This window comes from Bos javanicus, chromosome 12 (genome assembly GCF_032452875.1).
Source record: "Bos javanicus breed banteng chromosome 12, ARS-OSU_banteng_1.0, whole genome shotgun sequence".
Lineage (NCBI taxonomy): Eukaryota > Metazoa > Chordata > Mammalia > Artiodactyla > Bovidae > Bos > Bos javanicus.
In genome coordinates this window covers 40,234,296-40,253,912 of record NC_083879.1, presented here as the reverse complement: position 1 = coordinate 40,253,912, position 19,617 = coordinate 40,234,296, and the positions used below count along the sequence as shown (strand labels likewise).

Genomic DNA, 19,617 nt, shown 5'->3' with positions numbered 1-19,617 from the left:
ATTTGCCTTGAAAGAATATTCAAATAACTGGCACAGCCTTGAGTTTTGAATTCATGATAAAACACTCTAGATTTGAATCTCTGAATTTATTACCTGATTTCTTTGACTGAAGGTTGGCTTGCAGACTGTTGTGAAGGACTGGCATGCAGATAGCTAAAGTTAATATTATGTTAAAAGTTTATTTTGGGAAAGCATTTTTGTGATACGATAACACAGTTGTACTATTGGAAAGTATATTCTGTTCAGATTTTAAAATATATATATATATATATCATGAAAATTTCAACATATAGTTATAATTCTAAGTAAGCTTATGTTTCAGAAATATTTCACCCTAAATTGTAGGATGTGTTTGTGTTAAACATTATATATACTAATTTTAGGTTTCCCTGGTAGCTCAGACAATAAAGACTCTGCCTGCAATGCAGGAGACCGAGATTTAATCCCTGGGTTGGGAAGATCCCCTGGAGAAGGAAATGGCAATGCACTCCATTATTCTTGCCTGGATAATCCCATGGACAGAGGAGACTGGCAGGCTACAGTCCATAGGGTCGCAAAGAGTCAGACTCAGCTGAGCAACTAATGCTTTCATGCTATGATACTAATTTAGTATAGTATATTTGCTTTGTTTACAGATCATTTAAAATTTTATAAATATTTATATATTATTTATATCACACAGGGTGAAATATTTTATAAAAAGGTTAGTACTTGATGTGATATTATTAAAAGAAGTTGTGTATATAAAAGATATACCCTTTTATATATAAATATATGAAATAATATACTCATAAAAATATGAGTTACTTACATGAAACATGGAATTCATAGGCATAGTACATGTAAATCCAATTCACAAGTTGCTGCTTCTCTATAGAAGGAGAATATTTACTGGGTGGAAAGCCCATCAAAGTGTAACTGAACAGGATCTTTTGGGGCCTTCCTGGGACAAGTCTTTCTCCATAGCCTCTGCTTTAGCTCCACTCTGCAGTACCCAGATTTTAGTATTCAATGCACATTTCTTAATTTTTTTTTTTTTTTAACAGATGTAAAGACCCATTACCAAATGAGGGAAGATGTTAAGTACTTCATGACCATAAGCATATAACCCCAGGCTTTCTGGAGCTTAAGAATTGATAATGTTTACCCCTGTGACACTGCCCTGTTACCTCACCATCAGCCAGAGAATTGTGCATAAACTGACCACATACCCTGTGACCTCCCTTCCCTCATCTGGCTTTTAAAAATGATTTGCCTAATCTCTTCATGGAGCTTGGGATTTTTAGAGCATGAGCTACCCTTACATGGCCCTGCAATATACTATTCTCTGCGCCAGTTCTGACATTCCGGTTTGTTTGACCTCAGTGTGTCAGGCATACAAACTTGCCCTAGTAGCTATATCCCTGAACTCACTTATTACTTAGATTTGTATAAAGTTTTTTTGTGTTCCAATGTGAGTAAGTTGCACATGTTATAAACTAATACTGCTGCTGCTAAGTCACTTCAGTTGTGTCCGACTCTGTGTGACCCCATGGACTGCAGCCTACCAGGTTCCTCCGTCCATGGGATTTTCCAGGCAAGAGTACTGGAGTGGGTTGCCAAAAACTAATATTAATATTCACTAATAAGTGAGTTCAGTAACTAAATCCTGTCAGACTCTGTAACCTCATGGACTGCAGCATGTCAGGCTTCCCTGTCATCCTCTAACTCCTGGGGAGTTTGCTCAAATTCACATCCATTGAGTCAATTATGCCATCTAACCATCTCATCCTCTTTCACTCCCTTGTTCTTTTACCTTCAATCTTTTCTAGCATCAAGAGCTTTTCTAATGAGTTGGCTCTTTGCATCAGGGGACCAAAGTATAGGAGTTTCAGCTTCAGCATCAGTCCCTCCAATGAATATTCACGACTGATTTCCTTTAGGATTGACTGGTTGGATCTCCTTGCCATTGTTTCCACTGTTTCCCCATCTGTTTGCCACGAAGTGATGGGACCGGATGCCATGATCTTAGTTTTCTGAATGTTGAGCTTTAAGCCAACTTTTTCACCCTCCTCTTTCTCTTTCATCAAGAGGCTCTTTAGTTCTTCTTCAGGTTCTGCCATAAGGGTGGTATCATCTGCATATCTGAAGTTGTTGATATTTCTTCTGGCAATCTTGATTCCAGCTTGTGTTAATCCAGCCAAGCATTTCATAAGAGGTATTCTGCATATGTTAAATAAGACGGGTGACATCACACAGCCTTATCATACTCCTTTCCCAGTTTTGAACCAGTCTGTTGTCTCATGTCCAGTTCTAACGGCTTCTTAACCTGCATACAGGTTTCTCAGGAGACAGGTAAGGTGGCCTGATACTCTCATCTCTAAGAATTTTCCACAGTTTGTTTTGAGTCACACAGTCAAAAGCTTTAGTGTAGTCAATGGAACAGATGTTTTTCTGGAACTCCTTTGGTTTCTCCAAGATCCAGCAAATGTTCACAATTTGATCTCTGGTTCCTCTGCATTTTCTAAACCCAACTTGTACATCTGGAAGTTCTAGGTTCAAATAATGCTGGAGCCTAGCTTGAAGGATCTTCAGCATAACCTTGCTAGCATATGAAATGAGTGCAATCATATGGTATTTGGAACATTCTTTGGAACAGTCTTTGGAATTGGAATGAAAAGCAACTTTTTCAGTCCTACGACCATTGCTGAGTTTTCCAAATTTGTTGACTTGTTGAGTGCAGCACTTTAACTGCATCATCTTTTAGGATTTGAAATAGCTCAGCTGGAATTTGGTCACCTCCACTAGCTTTGTTCCTAACTTTGTTTCTTAAGGTCCACTTGACTTCACACTCCAGGTTGTTCCGCTCTAGGTGAATGACCACACCATCATAGTTATCTGTGTCATTAAGACCTTTTTTGCACATTTGTTCTGTGTATACTTTATAGCTCTTCTTAATCTCTTCTGCTTCTGTTAGTTCCTTACCATTTCTGTCCTTTGTATTTGATACTCTTTTAGAATTCCCTGGAAATATTAACCAATTAAAAAAAATACATTGACTTTCGTGGACATTAATTACCTAAGAGTGAAAATGAAACTCATCATTTTCCTTCCCTGAAGCTTTCAATTCAGGCCAGAAATATAACAGAAAGACCATTTTCAAATTCCCAATGAACATTTCTAAAATGACCTCTCCCTTTGTATTTGAAATATTAAAACTATTTTTACTCACTCTATTTTTCTTGTGTTGAGACAATTTTAGTTTTGTTTCCCTTCAAACTATAAATAAAATTAAGTTATAAATACATGAGAAATTATAAGGGATTTTATAGCAAAAATTAAAAAGATAAACTTAAACTATAAAAAAATGTCTGGAATTAAAAATATAGCGTGAATAATCTTGATTGATCCTGGTACTGAAAATGTCTGTTATTGTGTTCCTTAGAATATGTTTAGACAGAAGTTAGCCTCTCTTCCTAAGTGTCTGGAGCTGTAAAGGGTTCCATGTATTTAAAATGCAGAATTAATTTGCAGTATGCAATGCTGACTGGCATTAATGAGGCTTTGCTCAAGCAACATAACATGCCGTCTTTTGTAATTTAAAATCTTTCAATGTCTTACTGCTCTTGTGAAATGGCTTTATAGTAAGGTAATAATACAAGGAAGAAACCAATGGAGAAGTTATAAAGCATGGAATATTGGTATTTGAAGTGTACTTTCTGAGGGTTTTTATTTCTATGCATGCCCATAGCAACTGGGTCAAAAGGGGTACATAAAACTACATAACATCCATGAACCACTTAAAGAAAGTGTTGTAATGTGCAGAAAGCTACAATTTGTGGTCTTCATAAAGGTAGTTTTGCACTGCTGTTCCTTGGTGAGTAATGACCTATAACTGTATCCAGTTTATCTGTATTATATTAGAGAGCTTAGTAGTAATTGCTTATAAGACAATTTATAACTGGATGTGAGGAAATATATGACCTTATTCATGTATGTATTTATTTATTTAGCAAAATTGAGTTCATACTCATGTACCCAGCACCCTGGCACACTCAATGCTCAGTTCACAGAAGTTTGCTCTGCTGTTACACATTTAGAGGAAAGCTGCTGCATAATTTTGACATAGGATGCTATTGCTTAATTTTTAACTAAATTACCAAAATTTCTATAGAACTATAAAATTATTTTCCTTTTATTCCAAACGTCATTAAGTATTATGTTGATAAAAGAAGATAAAATTCAGCTTAATGTAGCCCCTTCAAAAACTTTATGATTCTTTTGGGAATATATCTTTATCTCCATCTCAAGCTCTGCATTTGTCAATTGTCCACTAAAAAAAGCCTTGAAAGTCATTGCCTAGAAGGAAAGTATGCAATTTTCAGGTATCCTCAGGAAATGAACAATATCCAGAGTTGCTAAATATTTTTAGTAACCAAAGATATTTATATCGATGTATTGCTTTCAAATACCACTTAAGCAATAACACATTGGGAGAAAGCTATTTCTTGGTTATGATACCTCTCACCTATACTTTTTTATTAAATGGTTACAATTGTTTGAAAAATGTCTGTCAGTCTATGATAGAGTTCATTAAATTTTGAAATAGCTTATGAAGAATTCCTAAACAAAGGGAGAAAAAGTTTTCATCTGATCAGATCAGATCAGTCACTCAGTCGTGTCTGACTCTTTGCAACCCCATGAATCGCAGCACGCCAGGCCTCCCTGTCCATCACCAACTCCCGGAGTTCACTCAGACTCACGTCCATCAAGTCAGTGATACCATCCAGCCATCTCATCCTCTGTTGTCCCCTTCTCCTCTTGCCCCCAATCCCTCCCAGCATCAGAGTCTTTTCCAATGAGTCAACTCTTCATATGAGGTGGCCAAAGTACTGAAGTTTCAGCTTTAGCATCATTCCTTCCAAAGAAATCCCAGGGCTGATCTCCTTCAGAATGGACTGGTTGGATCTCCTTGCAGTCCAAGGGACTCTCAAGAGTCTTCTCCAACACCACAGTTCAAAAGCATCAATTCTTTGGGGCTCAGCCTTCTTTACAGTCCAACTCTCACATCCATACATGACCACAGGAAAAACCATAGCCTTGACTAGGTGAACCTTTGTTGTCAAAGTAATGTTTCTGCCTTTGAATATGCTATCTAGGTTGGTCATAACTTTCCTTCCAAGGAGTAAGTGTCTTTTAATTTCATGGCTGCAGTCACCATCTGTAATGATTTTGGAGCCCCCCAAAATAAAGTCTGACACTGTTTCCACTGTTTCCCCATCTATTTCCCGTGAAGTGATGGGACCAGATGCCATGATCTTGTTTTTCTGAATGTTGAGTTTTAAGCCAACTTTTTCACTCTCCTCTTTCACTTTCATCAAGAGGTTTTTGAGTTCCTCTTCACTTTCTGCCATAAGGGTGGTGTCATCTGCATATCAGAGGTTATTGATATTTTTCCCGGCAATCCTGATTCCAGCTTGTGTTTCTTCCAGTCCAGCGTTTCTCATGATGTACTCTGCATATAAGTTAAATAAACAGGGTGACAATATACAGCCTTGACGTACTCCTTTTCCTATGTTTTTTTTTTTTAATTTTTTATTTTATTTTTAAACTTTACATAATTGTATTAGTTTTGCCAAATATCAAAATGAATCCACCACAGGTATACATGTGTTCCCCATCCCGAACCCTCCTCCCTCCTCCCTCCCCATACCATCCCTCTGGGATGTCCCAGTGCACTAGCCCCAGGCATCCAGTATCGTGCATCAAACCTGGACTGGCATCTTGTTTCATACATGATATTTTACATGTTTCAATGCCATTCTCCCAAATCTTCCCACCCTCTCCCTCTCCCACAGAGTCCATGAGACTGTTCTATACATCAGTGTCTCTTTTGCTGTCTCGTACACAGGGTTATTGTTACCATCTTTCTAAATTCCATATATATGCGTTAGTATACTGTATTGGTGTTTTTCCTTCTGGCTTACTTCACTCTGTATAATAGGCTCCAGTTTCAATCACCTCATTAGAACTGATTCAAATGTATTCTTTCTAATGGCTGAGTAATACTCCATTGTGTATATGTACCACTGCTTTCTTTATCCATTCATCTGCTGATGGACATCTAGGTTACTTCCATGTCCTGGCTATTATAAACAGTGCTGAGATGAACACTGGGGTACATGTGTCTCTTTCCCTTCTGGTTTCCTCAGTGTGTATGCCCAGCAGTGGGATTGCTGGATCATAAGGCAGTTCTATTTCCAGTTTTTTAAGGAATCTCCACACTGTTCTCCATAGTGGCTGTACTAGTTTGCATTCCCACCAACAGTGTAAGAGGGTTCCCTTTTCTCCACACCCTCTCCAGCATTTATTACTTGTAGACTTTTGCATCGCAGCCATTCTGACTGGTGTGAAATGGTACCTCATAGTGGTTTTGATTTCCATTTTTCTGATAATGAGTGATGTTGAGCAGCAGATCAGGTGGTCTGGTATTCTTAACTTAAATTACTTACTGAATTTCATCAAACATTAATTCCACATTCTTATTTTTCCAATCCTCTTTTTGACTTATATTTGTTATGATTTTTTACAAAATATTCCTATATTTTAACTGTTTCAGAATAAATTGACTCCATTTAGTGTATTATAATAATAGTAGCTAGAAGTAAATATTATACTAATATTTTAAAAGTAACCTGCTTGCATAACAAAGTGCACAATAAGAAATACTTATTTTTGTCTGTTAATACCACTTGTTACAGGAAACTATAATTGAGGGAAGCCATCTGGTCTATTTAATGGCCTATGCCAAAAGGCTATATAAAATCAGCCTTTGTTTTCTCATAAATTCCACATGGAGCAGTCAACTTCTCCCTGTTCATTGAGCAACAGTGACTGCCTCCATCTGGCTAGCCTCTGTAAACCTGGACTAAAAATGGAAATGCTTGTTGGGACAGAGGAGACAGCAAGTGCTATTAAGGATGGAAGGGGAGGAGGCACCTTTGGGACCTCAAGAAAGGAGAAGAAAGGCTATCTCCAGACTGAAAGGAGATATAGGATGGAGACTGTGAATAGAGTGGAGGGGAATTTACATAAAGCAGAGGGTTAATGGCCAGTTCAAGTAGTTTTGAAGTAGATCCCAGTTAACTTGCATACCCCTGGGGTGTCTGATGCCCTGGAAGAACCAAGACTGGATGGGCAAAGTCTCCTGGGTAGTCAAATTGTGCAGGGCCAAGAAGTTGAACAGGAGCTAATTTGTTCATATATGCAGTAGATCAATTCAAATGTATCCACTTACGTGACATATTATTGTGAAGAAATTGCTTCCTGCCATGAATTACTGAGGGCTTCCCTTGTGGTTCAGCTGGTAAAGAATGTGTCTGCACTGAGGGAGACCTGGGTTGATCCCTGGGTTAGGAAGATCTCCTGGAGAAGGGAACGGCTGCCCACTGCACTATTCTTGTCTGGAGAATTCCATGGACTGTATAGTCTACGGGGTCGCAAAGAGTCGGACACTACTGAGGGACTTTGACTTCACTCCACTTCACTTCATGAATTACTAAAGGTCCAGTTTGATAAACAAAGCATGATGACTAAATCTATTGCTTTTTAATTGTTTTTACTGCAGGTACTCTCTCAATCTATGAGATGAACACACTATATTTTTGTCTTAGCATTTACAACACAAAATGTAGGTTTGGGGAATACTCATTTTGCAATGAATTTGTCTGCTGGGGACAAAAGACTAAAAGAAAAAAGAAAATAGCTACCAAGAAATTATTACCCAGGGAGTTAGACGCCAAAATAATCTAGGTGAATATAAGTCTCTGCAAAAAGTCTTGCATTTTTTTTTTCATGTATTCTTTCATTTCACTTAAAATTTTCACTTAAAATACTTATAAAATACCTCGTAATGCTGCAGGCATTGTAGTAAATTGTCAACAGGAGGATCATGTTCTCTTGTGAAGTGAAAGAAAACAAAACATATTCAGAGAAAGTAGCCACAGTACCCTAGGAAGAAAACCAGCATGTTCCTCAACTAGCTTTAGAAAAACATTTTCTACTGAAAAGGAGAGGATTGATCCTGAGCCAGATCTGAAGAGATTTATCTTCCACATAGTACCTTTACTTCTGAAGATGCATTATTTCAAGATTTTATAGATCATAAAGCCATTTTTATAACCATTATCTACAGTTTTGTTGAAGTGGATGGAACAAATTTTTAACAAAGCCATGCTAATTCTTTTTCTATGTACTGACTCATTTTCAGGTATTTGAAAAACTCAGAAAAAGTAAAGAGAAGTAAGGAAAATACCTATGTCCTTAGTACCCAGAATTAACATATGTTAATATTTTATGATATTTCTGTCTCCAATTTTTTTAAGAAAAATACTTTTTTAAGGAAAAGAAGAGGGGCAAAGCATTTTTTTAAAAAACAAAATAAACAAGCAGATACCTTTACGCTACTGATGCAGGTGACATTCCTTTCTGCATCCTTTTGTCTGCATGCATGCTCAGTTGGTTCAGTCATGTCTGACTCTTTGTTACCCCATGGACTTCAGCCTACCAGACTCCTCTGTCCATGGGATTCTCCAGGCAAGAATACTGCAGTGGGTTACCATGCCTTCTTCCAGGGGATCTTCCTGATCCAAGGATTAAACCCATGTCTCTTACCTCTCCTGAACTGATAGGCAAGTTCTTTACCACAAGGACCACTTGGGAAGCCCTTGGATCCTTTTATGGTTCATCATTTTTCCTTATTCTATATAAGTAATCTCTACACTGATATATATTCTAGCCATCTGTATTTCTATGATTTTAAAACCAAATACTATTTATGTGGTGTTTAGCTTTAAAATTTATTATACTGCATTTTCATTTTGAATCAAAATATGCATTACACAAGGCAACTACCTATGTGTTAACATACCTTGATGAGCATTTTAACTTTGTTTTCCAAGCGTATTTAATAATGACAGGACAATAAGCCAATAAAGAAGGATTCATAGAAGATATTAGAGACAAACAGGAAATACAAGCTCAAGGCTTCCTGATTTGAGACAGAGTAAGTTTCAGGACATTCAGTGATTAGAACAAATTTTCAGAAATCGGAGCATATGCTGTGGATCTCTTAAAATATAAACTTTATCAGTTTCCTGAAATACTCATAAAAATATATGGTTTGATATAAGCATGTTTAGGAACATTTGAAAAGCCCTTCCTTTGTCTGTTTATGAATAGTAAATGGTTCATGTGTCTGTTTGAGAAAGTAGTTTAGAATTGGAAACCAGTGGAGAATGCCATCAGAAAACGTACTTCCTAAGGAAGTAAGCTTCATTTTCTCCAAACTTTTCAGTTTTAGCAATGACAATACCAACATGAACAGTTACATGATTCCAGAAGGAAAGCGTGAGCGATAAAAGGACACCCAGGAGTTCGTGGGCCCTTGCAGGGCGAGTGACACAAATGCATCTGGAAGGAAGGAATTATCAGTTGTGTCAAGTGAGAAGAGGACTGTGAATTGCCCTTCAGTTACTATAAGAGGTGATAAAAACTTGACACACATGGGCTGTACAAAGGAATGGGTGGAGAGATTGAAGATACCAAGTGCAGACAAGTCTTTAGATACGTTTCTGCAAATGTGAATCTTTTACTGATGTTTAGAACTTTTGTATTAAAAATTGAAGAATGTTTATTAACTCTTCATGAAAGCAATCTCTAGTTTCTTAAAATGAGTAGGAATAATAGTTTCTGTGAGAAGCTTTAACAAAAGGAATTGTTATTTAATGAAACCTATAGCATAAAAACACAAGGTGGCCGCCTGTATAATGACTGCACAGATTTTGTAATAACACTATTGATTTTGGGGAAACAACCTTGAATTTGCAAGAACGTAGGAGGAGTAAGAGTCTACTACTATAGAGTTGGGTGGAAACATGTAAAGAATCCCCTTTGTAGCAAAGAAAACAGCAGTGTTTAACTTAATGGTTATAAAATTTTTCATAAAACTTTTGTTGCTTTTGTTACTGTTGTAGTTTTTCTCTTGATATTTTGACTATGAAGTACTTCCTTAGGAATTTGTATCAAAAATGAAAGAACTAATATTCCTTATTGTGAGCCAGATTTGTGTAGGTATTTCTATTGAGAGTGAATGACAATTTCCCAGGAATTATGACAAGTGTTTAAGGGTGGGAAGAGTTATACACATAATAAAATAGATACTATTAAATGGAAAATATCAAATAGAATTGAAAGTATAAAATAAATGTATTTACATTGATCTCCATTTAATATGATTGTTTTAGAGAACTCTACCTCTCTTAAATTTGATGTACATATGAATCCCTCAATATTAAATCTGATTTAGCAAATCTATCTTGACCATAACTCATTTTATAGTTATTTGTATCAAATTTGGAAAATAGAAAAATTTTAGTTGATGAAATCTCAAGACTTTTAAATAAACTTTCAATCTATTTTCAGCTGTAACTGTCATTGAACTAGAAATTTGTTGGGAAGAATACATAGCAATTAAATTGTTTTTCCCTTAAGAATGTGTTTCCTTAATGTTTGGGCTATTAATAATATTGGCTCTCAAAATATTCTTTACAGTGCTATTTTTGCTTTATTTTTCACTCTGATTCATAGATTTGTAATCCCTGGAGGCCTTATAACACTGAAAAAGTTTAAAAAGTGATAACATTACAGTGAATTAAACTTTTCCTTGGATGCCATTAACTATTCTGTTAATGCCTCTGTTTATAAGAGGCTGCTAAATAATTAGACTCAAGAAAGGGATTGTGGTAAAATCTTGTTTAGATGGAAGGACTTACCTGAGTGTAAGTTGTATTGCAAATGCATTCGTTTTGCTTACATAATATCACTGCCTTAGGGAAGTAGGGAAGGAATGAAGATAAAAGCTCACCTTTGGTACCCACTGTATATAAAGTACCATTCCATTATTTGGTTGTCATCTCTCATATTACAGTCCAATTCTGTAACTTCTCATCATTGGTCTAACCGTTAAATTTCATGTACTAATAACCCCTGTCCCTATTCTCATGGCATGGCTCACATGATCCATGGTTAAAGCATTATTGAACTACTTGCCGCTCATAGGCAAGTCTGGGGAATTCATGTCTCTAGCCTTTACATATGCTGATCGTTCTGTCCTAAATGTACTGGCCATGATTCCCTCATCAGCACATTTTTCAAGACTAGACTCACTGGAGTCTCACAGTTCTCTTTTCTCTGTCCCTTAGCAACTTATGCTTATCATGATGGTTCTTTGTTTCCAATTATACTTCACTGCTAGTGTGAGACCATTGCAGATATGAAATACCATATCTTGGTGAAACACTAAAATCCTGAATCAAAGCATGCACTCAGCAAATATCTGATGATCAAACAAATGAACAAATAGAATAGAAGATGTGAATGAATAAGCAAATGAATAAATCCCTTAAGGGAGAAATGTCAGGACAGCCAAATCCCAAGTCCTGTTACATAGGAGTGATTTCAATGGTCAAATCCTTGCACAGAGGCCTTTGAATCTATCTGAACCTCTGCACTCCCCATCTGTTAAAGTAGGATTACATTTTCTGCCTCTCTCTGCAGAGGTTTCTTGTGGATAATACATAAAATTTATATGTAAAGATATAAAGTATTATGCAAACATAGGATCTTTTTTCCAATTTCAGAGGCATTGTGAGGCATCCAAAAAAAAAATAATAAAATAAAATAATCACATAATCCACAATGGGTTAAATAAGGAAAAGGATTAACAAGAGATCAGATTGAAAGAGGAGTGAGGCTAAAATTCCCTATAGTGTCCTGAGGCCAGAAAAGAAATGAAAACCTTAACCCAGGGATTCTAAACTCTTGGCTACACACAAGAATTACCTGGGGATTTCAAAAATAGTTTTGCCTTAGCTCTAATTTATCTGGCGTGAGGTGGGGCTCAGTCAGCGACACTTTATTTAAAGTTCCCTGAGTGATTCTACATACAGGCAGGATGAGAACCACTGCTGGGTCACAGGAATTGCGGAAATGTTTCTAAGGAGAAAAACTGCATAATACATGAGAGGTTTTAAAAAGATTAATCAGCATGAATAGATATGAGGAAAAGTGAGGGACATGAATTGAGAGATTAAAATGTCTAAGACCATCACAGATGAAGATAACTTTTAAACCTAAACTTTTTTGAAAGCTGGTATCTCTCATTGTGGAGAGATACCAAAGATTGACCTTCATAATTAACAGTGAAGTTGTTCACACAAACTCAGGCACATTCTAAGAATTAATACTGGCAGACCAGTGTTTTACGAATTATACCTAAGTCACTAAGATTATAAACAGAGGTTAAATGCAATCACCATTTGTTTTATTACCCAAAACAAGTTCCTAGAGGAGGTAGGTTTTAAACAGGGTTAAAATGATGTTATTGTAGAGAGGACAGGCATATATTCTTTTTCATGACAAAGGTTTCTAATATAGGCTTAGGTTTCAGAGTCATGCTTTCCTACTCTGCTATATTGCAGAGTCTCTTAAACAAACAAAAATAAATGAGGTAATTAATAATTGAGATGTTTGAAATGTAATGAAGGATATTTTGAAATTATTTTCAGAATATTTGCTCTTTCTCTGAGTTTAAAATAAAAACATTTAAGCTTTAAAACATGTAATGTGAATATTTTAAAATACGTATAAATATATAAAATATAAAATGGTGGTTTTGAGATTAAAATATACTGACCTTGATTATACTAAACTCTAAAACTCACTTGCTTTTGAAAATGGTTTTGAAAGTAATTTTGTAAGTTTGTTTTTTGGGATGGGGAAAGTAAAATTTCACTGGTGAACCAAAACAGTGGCATTCTACCTTGAAAAATATTATCTCCCCTACTTATGTCATAAAAATCTATACATACCTTTGTAGTCTTATGGGAGAAGAAAGGTTATATGTCAGTGATGAGCCTTTTGGGGAGGCACTACAATGTTTTTTATTAAAGTGGAGACCTTAGAAACCCAATATTATGTTTAATAAATGATCAAGCAGCCATGAAACTAGTAAGAGATTTAGTAAAGAAGGAGGCAAGGATAACAGAAAGTAAATTATATCTTGTTGTCACACAAAACAACTTTTGGAGGAATATGGTAAATAATCATTTTAATATTTTCATGGAGAAAAGCCAAGCCATTCTATGATATCTTTTTTTAAAATTCATATTCATTTATAGGTGAATTATTTTAGTCAACATGCTTTAAAAAATATTTTGCATTTGCTACAGAAAAAATGTGAAATAATACTTTAAGACCTTTAACTTTTAATTTTTCAGTTTTGTCTGTTTCAAATGTATCATTTATAAAGGACATAGATATGGAAGATATGAAGAATGATCTGAGTAGTAGCCCAACTTTGGGAAAATAAATATTTTTATGTCTCATTTCTCTCATCTGTAACTGGGGATAATAATATCTATGTCACAATTTAATAATATGTGATATATATCAAGCATTTGAATAATACCTTACACAAATAATTACATCATACAAGCTTTAGCTACTAAAATTGTAAGTATAGTAAATAAATATTGCAATAGAAGGAGTAAAATAACTACATCTTAGATTTCTTTAGTTTTAGTGAAAACACAATTTGTTTATCCTGGGACCATTTTTTACCTTTTTGGTACAGGCTCAATATGAATGCATGTACTTACTTGAGGAAGACCCCTGATAGTTCACAGGAACGTCCTTCATTAGAAGCTTAGCAAACCATGTCTCTCAATAGACACTCTTAATATAGAATAGTTTGTCACAATTATTTGGTAATCTCTTTCAGTGTAACTCACACAACAAAAGTGACAATATTCCTGTCACTCCTCAGAAATGTCCCAGCTCTGCGGGTTTCCATATTCAGGAGAATGAAGAAGGCCATTACGAGGTATGCCATAATTCTATGGAGATCATGTTGGTACTGAGCAATTTACATTTTCCTAGTGATTTTAAATACTCTAAGTTAACTTATAAATATGTTCTTTGCTGACCTTCTGTTTTGGTCATATTTTTATATTAGTATCTTTTTAAAACAATTTAAAATAAACTGTTAGAACAAAAGGGAAGAATAACCTTTTTCTCTTCTGGTAATGGTCAAACTATAAAATATAGTGCTCTTGTCAATGACTGTAAAGTGTTGCTTTTTAGCAATTTTTGGAGACAGTAATTGGCAACTTTCTTTTTAAATATTTTTAATTCATTTTTATTAGTTGAGCTAAAAATGCCCACATCCATTTGTTGAAAGATTGACTTGCTTAACCTGCTGTACTCAAGGAAGACAATGATGTTTAATATCAAGAGGTTAAATTGGGGTTTTCATTAATCTTTTATTTTTTAATGACTTTTTCTCAGCTTGATCGTTTATTTTCCTGTATATTTGAATTAAAAATAAAAATAGTCATGTTTTTCTTTTTTCTCTTAATGTGTTCATTGTATAATATTCTTTTATTTATTTATTCATTTTTAATTTGGGTAGAGCTATTACAGTACCAATTATTCTAGTATGGCTGAATGTACAAATCTATTATTTTTCATTAAAAATTGTGATAAACACATAGCATGAAATTTACTACTTTAACCATTTTAAGTATATAGTTTAATAGTGCTAAGTATGTTCACACTGTGCAATAAAAGTTCCACATTTTTAATGAGTTGTGCTTTAATAGTTGACTTTAACAGTAATGCACACATACTTGTTTCACCTATTTTCCCCTATAATAGATGTAAAAGATGATGGATTGATAGAGCATATGTATTGGTGTAAATGTATGTGTGTTCTGGTGTGTTTGCGTTTATTCTATTTTCTCATTGAAGCTAGTTTTTTTTTTTCCTCTATTCCCTTAAATGTATTGAAAATGTTTTGATTATTGTTAACAGTACAGTGTTTTTTGCCAACTAAAGGGATATATCATTGTCAAAGCCCCAGGTATAATGTAGGTCAGAGAAACTACTTTGGTTAATAGAAATTCGATTGGACAAGCAACTTCTTTTTGGATATACCATTAACTGAGGTGGACAAAGTGACATTTGGGGAAGCTTATCCCCTAATTCCTTCTCCATGTATTTTCCTTTTTATTTGTGTGGATCTAACTATTTAGCAACATTCTTCTAAACTACAGAATATAGTCTTCTTCCCATTTTACTTTTATTTTCTTTATATTTCTTTCTCCAAAATCTTAATCATTTGACAGTTGAGAGAAGAATTATAATTTTTAACCCTTTGATTGTTCCTCATCACTATGTGTTATGAGTCTAGAACACAGGGATTTGTGCCATTACTCACCCTTATTTCATCCAATAATAACTCAATTACTCTATTGAAGAAATAAATGTTTCATTCATAAACGTTCATGTAAATCTTTAAAGGGCCCATTCAGATATTTAAACCCATTAAAATCCAATTTTAAATTCCTAAGAATTATATCCATTTTTATATCATTTTCATTTCTGCATGTTTTGAGTAAAGAATTGATATCCCCCATAGACCTCTAGGATTTAATCATTAATTGAACACTTTTCTTACTTTTGTGTAGAAAATAAATGAGTTATAATTAAAATAATTTTCTATGAACCAATTTTTTTTTCTTCTCTAGATATTTTATAAGTTCCAAAGCACAGGAACACAGTTTATATAGAGTTTATTTGATTAAATTTTTAAGGAACATTGCCAAGAAAAAATGATACTCAGAATTATGATGTTGATTTATATTATGACTCCAAAAATCAAAGCTGAGAATTTATAACTAAAGGCAATTATGATGTGCAAAGTTGGTTCCTGCACTATGCTGTTATTTTTCTTCATATTGAATACTGAGCTAAGTTTATGTAAACATAAGTATATTCTTAATTTTCAATTTTCTAACAATTATATTTTTCCCTTCTTAATCAACTTAAGTAAAAAAATGGCATATTTGCTCTTAAAAATATTTGTGTCATATCTACTCATTTGTGTCATATCTACAAATTCAAATAAAAATTTGTATAATATCTACTCATTTGTATCATATCTACTCATTAAAGTAAAAAATAATATTTTATGTCAATTCATATTTATTAATCTGAATGAAACTATTAAATTTATACTATGACATTAGATATAAAATAAAACCAAGGCTGATATGACTAGCAAGATTTTAATCACACTTAAATTATCCCTCTTAATTTATATATAACAATTATTATGTACAGAAAGATTTTAATATCAGCTATTGGACAATTTTTATACCAAACACTATTCTAAGCATTCCATATGTATTACAAAATTTCATCTAATCTATTTCTGAGTATAAAACATGCTATGATTTTATGTACCACTAGGGAAAAATGGCTATTAATTAAATGCTGCTGCTGCTGCTAAGTCGCTTCAGTCGTGTCTGACTCTGTGCGACCCCATAGACCACACAGCCCGCCAGGCTCCCCTGTCCCTGGGATTCTCCAGGCAAGAACACTGAGTGGGTTGCCATTTCCTCCTCCAATGCATGAAAGTGAAAAGTTAAAGTGAAGTCACTCAGTCATGTCCAACTCTTAGCGACCCCATGGAGTGCAGCCTACCAGGCTCCTGCATCCATGGGATTTTCCAGGCAAGAGTACTGGAGTGGGGTGCCATTGCCTTCTCTGAATTAAATGCTAATAAATGTTAATTTATGATTTTTTAATGTGTGTCCTCCTATATATATATATATAAATACAGGAAATTTTGATATTAGTATTATTAAAATATAGCTCATTTAATCCTGACAACAATCCCATTAGGTAGGTACTATTATTATCATTACCTTTTTACAGATGTGACCACTGAGACACACAGAGGTTATGTAATTTTTCTCAAAATCACACAAATAGTAATTAATGAAAATGGAGTAAATCAGACCAACAAGATTTTAGAAACTTCAAGGTAATTACCCTGTGGTAATGTCTAAGAAAAAAAAAAAAATCACAGGATATTTGACTGTTAGGAACCATCACATTTATATGTTCATGTTACTGAAGCATAATTTGAAGACTAGAAAGATGGAATAGCTTGCCCTGGGTCACAGAACTAGCTAGAGATAAGCACTAGAATTCGATCCAGATTTTCTGATCTTGGAGTGACCTAATAGCTAACTTCAGCTGCATAAAATTTTTCCAAGCCAAGTGTCAAAGAAAATAGTTCCAAAATTAGATTTCAAGTAAGGTGTGGAATTTAAACTAACTGTCATGTTTAAGTTTTATCTTCTTGTCAAGCCTCTGTCATCGTAAACATAGAGCCCCATAATGGTTAAAATAGAGGCCAAAAAAAAAAAAAAAAGAATGTACCTTGTTTTCATGCCATAAATGCATATTACCCTTGCAAAGCATCTTTGATCTATAAATTTTATTGTTATTTCCCTTTATTATACTCAATTCCCTTTTCCCAGTAAACTGCATTAAGCATAAACAGATAGAGCTCTCGGTGTCTATATCCTGCAATCTGTAGGAAAATGTCTCATAGTTATTGGAATTCACACAAGACTGCATCTCAGTATGAGTAGATGCTCCCTGTCACTGTTTTTGATGCTTGAGCTAAAGTATTTTTACAAAATGGTCTAGTGTTCAGTGTATGAATTTTTGAGATAAGACTTTTTTTTCTTGTAGCAAAGAAATCCAAAAATCAATGTCAGATGAAAATCTTAGCTCTAAGAGTTAGGAAGATTGGTGGAAGAGTTTTAAAATGTGTGAACTTTAGCTGCCAGACTTTGGAAATGTGGCAGCTATCACAAGTGTGAAATTCATGGGTGCAGATGGTTGATTAAGATATCCTAGGATGGACCACTGCTATAAATCTATAGGCCAAGATTGGGAAAAACATCTTGATAAGGGAAATATTTTTGACCCTTTAGGTAAATTTATAACACAAGTTTTGCTGGATTAAGAAGTTTATAGAAGTTAAATATTATTGGTTTCACAAACAACCCAGTGTGTGATTTGATGGAAATATTTAAAAAACAAAACATCAAATGGAAAGTGAGTGGACCATGTGGTAAGAGAACTACAATATATTAAACTATTACCACATCTTACATTTCACATTCATAACCTTAGGACAGTATTCCTCCAGTTCATTTCAGTTCAGTCTCTCAGTCATGTTCAACTCTTTGTGACCACATGAACCGTAGCACGCTAGGCCTCCTTGTCCATAACCAACTCCCAGGGTCCACTCAAACGCATGTGCATCGAGTCAGTGATGCCATCCAACCATCTCATCCTCTGTCATCCCCTTCTCCTCCTGCTCTCAATCTTTCCCAGAATCAGGGTCTTTTCAAATGAGTCAGCTCTTCCCATCAGGTGGCCAAAGTATTGGAGTTTCAGCTTCAGCATCAGTCCTTCCAATGAACACTCAGGATTGATCTCCTTTAGGATGGACTGGTTGATCTCCTCACAGTCCAAGGGATTCTCAAGTCTTCTCCAACACCACAGTCCAAAAGCATCAGTTCTTCGGTGCTCAGCTTTCTTTATAATCCAACTCTCACATCCATACATGACTACTGGAAAAACAATAGCCTTGACTAAACAGATATTTGTTGACAAAGTATGTCTCTGCTTTTTAATGTGCTGTCTAGGTTGGTAATAGCTTTTCTTCCAAGAAGCAAGCGTCTTTTAATTTCCTGGCTGCAGTCACCATCTGCAGTGATTTTGGAGCCCCAAAAATTAAAGTCTGCCACTATTTCCACTGTTTCCCCATCTACTTGCCATGAAGTGATAGGACCAGATGCCATGATCTTAGTTTTCTGAATGTTAAGTTTTAAGCCAACTTTTTCACTCTCCTTTCACTTTCATCAAGAGGCTTTTTAGTTCCTCTTCACTTTCTGCCATAAGGGTCATGTCATCTGCATATCTGAGGTTATTGATATTTCTCCCAGCAATCTTCATTCCAGCTTGTGCTTCATACAGCCAGCATTTTTCAAGATGTATTTGCATATAGGTTAAATAAGCAGAGTGACAGTATACAGCCTTGATGTACTCCTTTTCCTATTTGGAACCAGTCTGTTGTTCCATGTCCAGTTGTAAATGTTTCTTCCTGACCTGCATACAGGTTTTTCCAGGTAATTATTATTTCCCTCCTCATTAAGGTTGAAGTTATGGGTGCACCTTGAGCTTGGGTCACCAAACAGAAGGCACATTGAAAGTTGGGAATACACTGGGCTCAATGTTTCCAATAGAGCTTAAAAATTAACGATACCAAATGGAGTAAGCAAGATGTTAACATTATCTGCTATTTTCAAATAAAAAAGGAAAAATGTAAAGCCTAAACACTTTTGCTTTTGTCTTACCTCAGTACAGTTCAGTTTAGTCACTCAGTCATGTCTGACTCTTTGCCACCCGATGGACTGCAGCACACCAGGCCTCCCTGTCCATCACCAACTCCCAGAGTTTACCCAAAATCATGTCCATTGAGTCAGTGATGCCATCCAACCAACTCATCCTCTGTCATCCCCTTCTCCTCCTGCTCTCAATCTTTCCCAGCATCAGGGTCTTTTTTATTTTAGTTTTTAACTTTACAATATTGTATTGGTTTTGCCATATATCAACATAGCAAAAATCAACAAAGCCCAAAGCTGGTTCTTT

General features: G+C 35.1%; 1 protein-coding gene across 6 annotated transcripts in view; it reads left to right on the top strand.

Moving 5' to 3' along the window:
- The window catches only part of PCDH9 (protocadherin 9), a 1,146,030-nt gene that overhangs the window by 401,846 nt on the left and 724,567 nt on the right, over window positions 1-19,617 (top strand). For 2 of the 6 annotated variants that reach the window (XM_061435052.1, XM_061435049.1), the window contains exon 3: window positions 13,865-13,921. The exons of 2 other annotated variants lie outside the window; for them this stretch is intronic. In XM_061435052.1, the coding sequence (XP_061291036.1) occupies window positions 13,865-13,921 (57 nt within the window). Of the gene's footprint in view, window positions 1-13,819; window positions 13,922-19,617 lie in introns of all 6 variants that reach the window. 2 more of the 6 variants (XM_061435051.1, XM_061435048.1) reach the window with 1 other exon arrangement.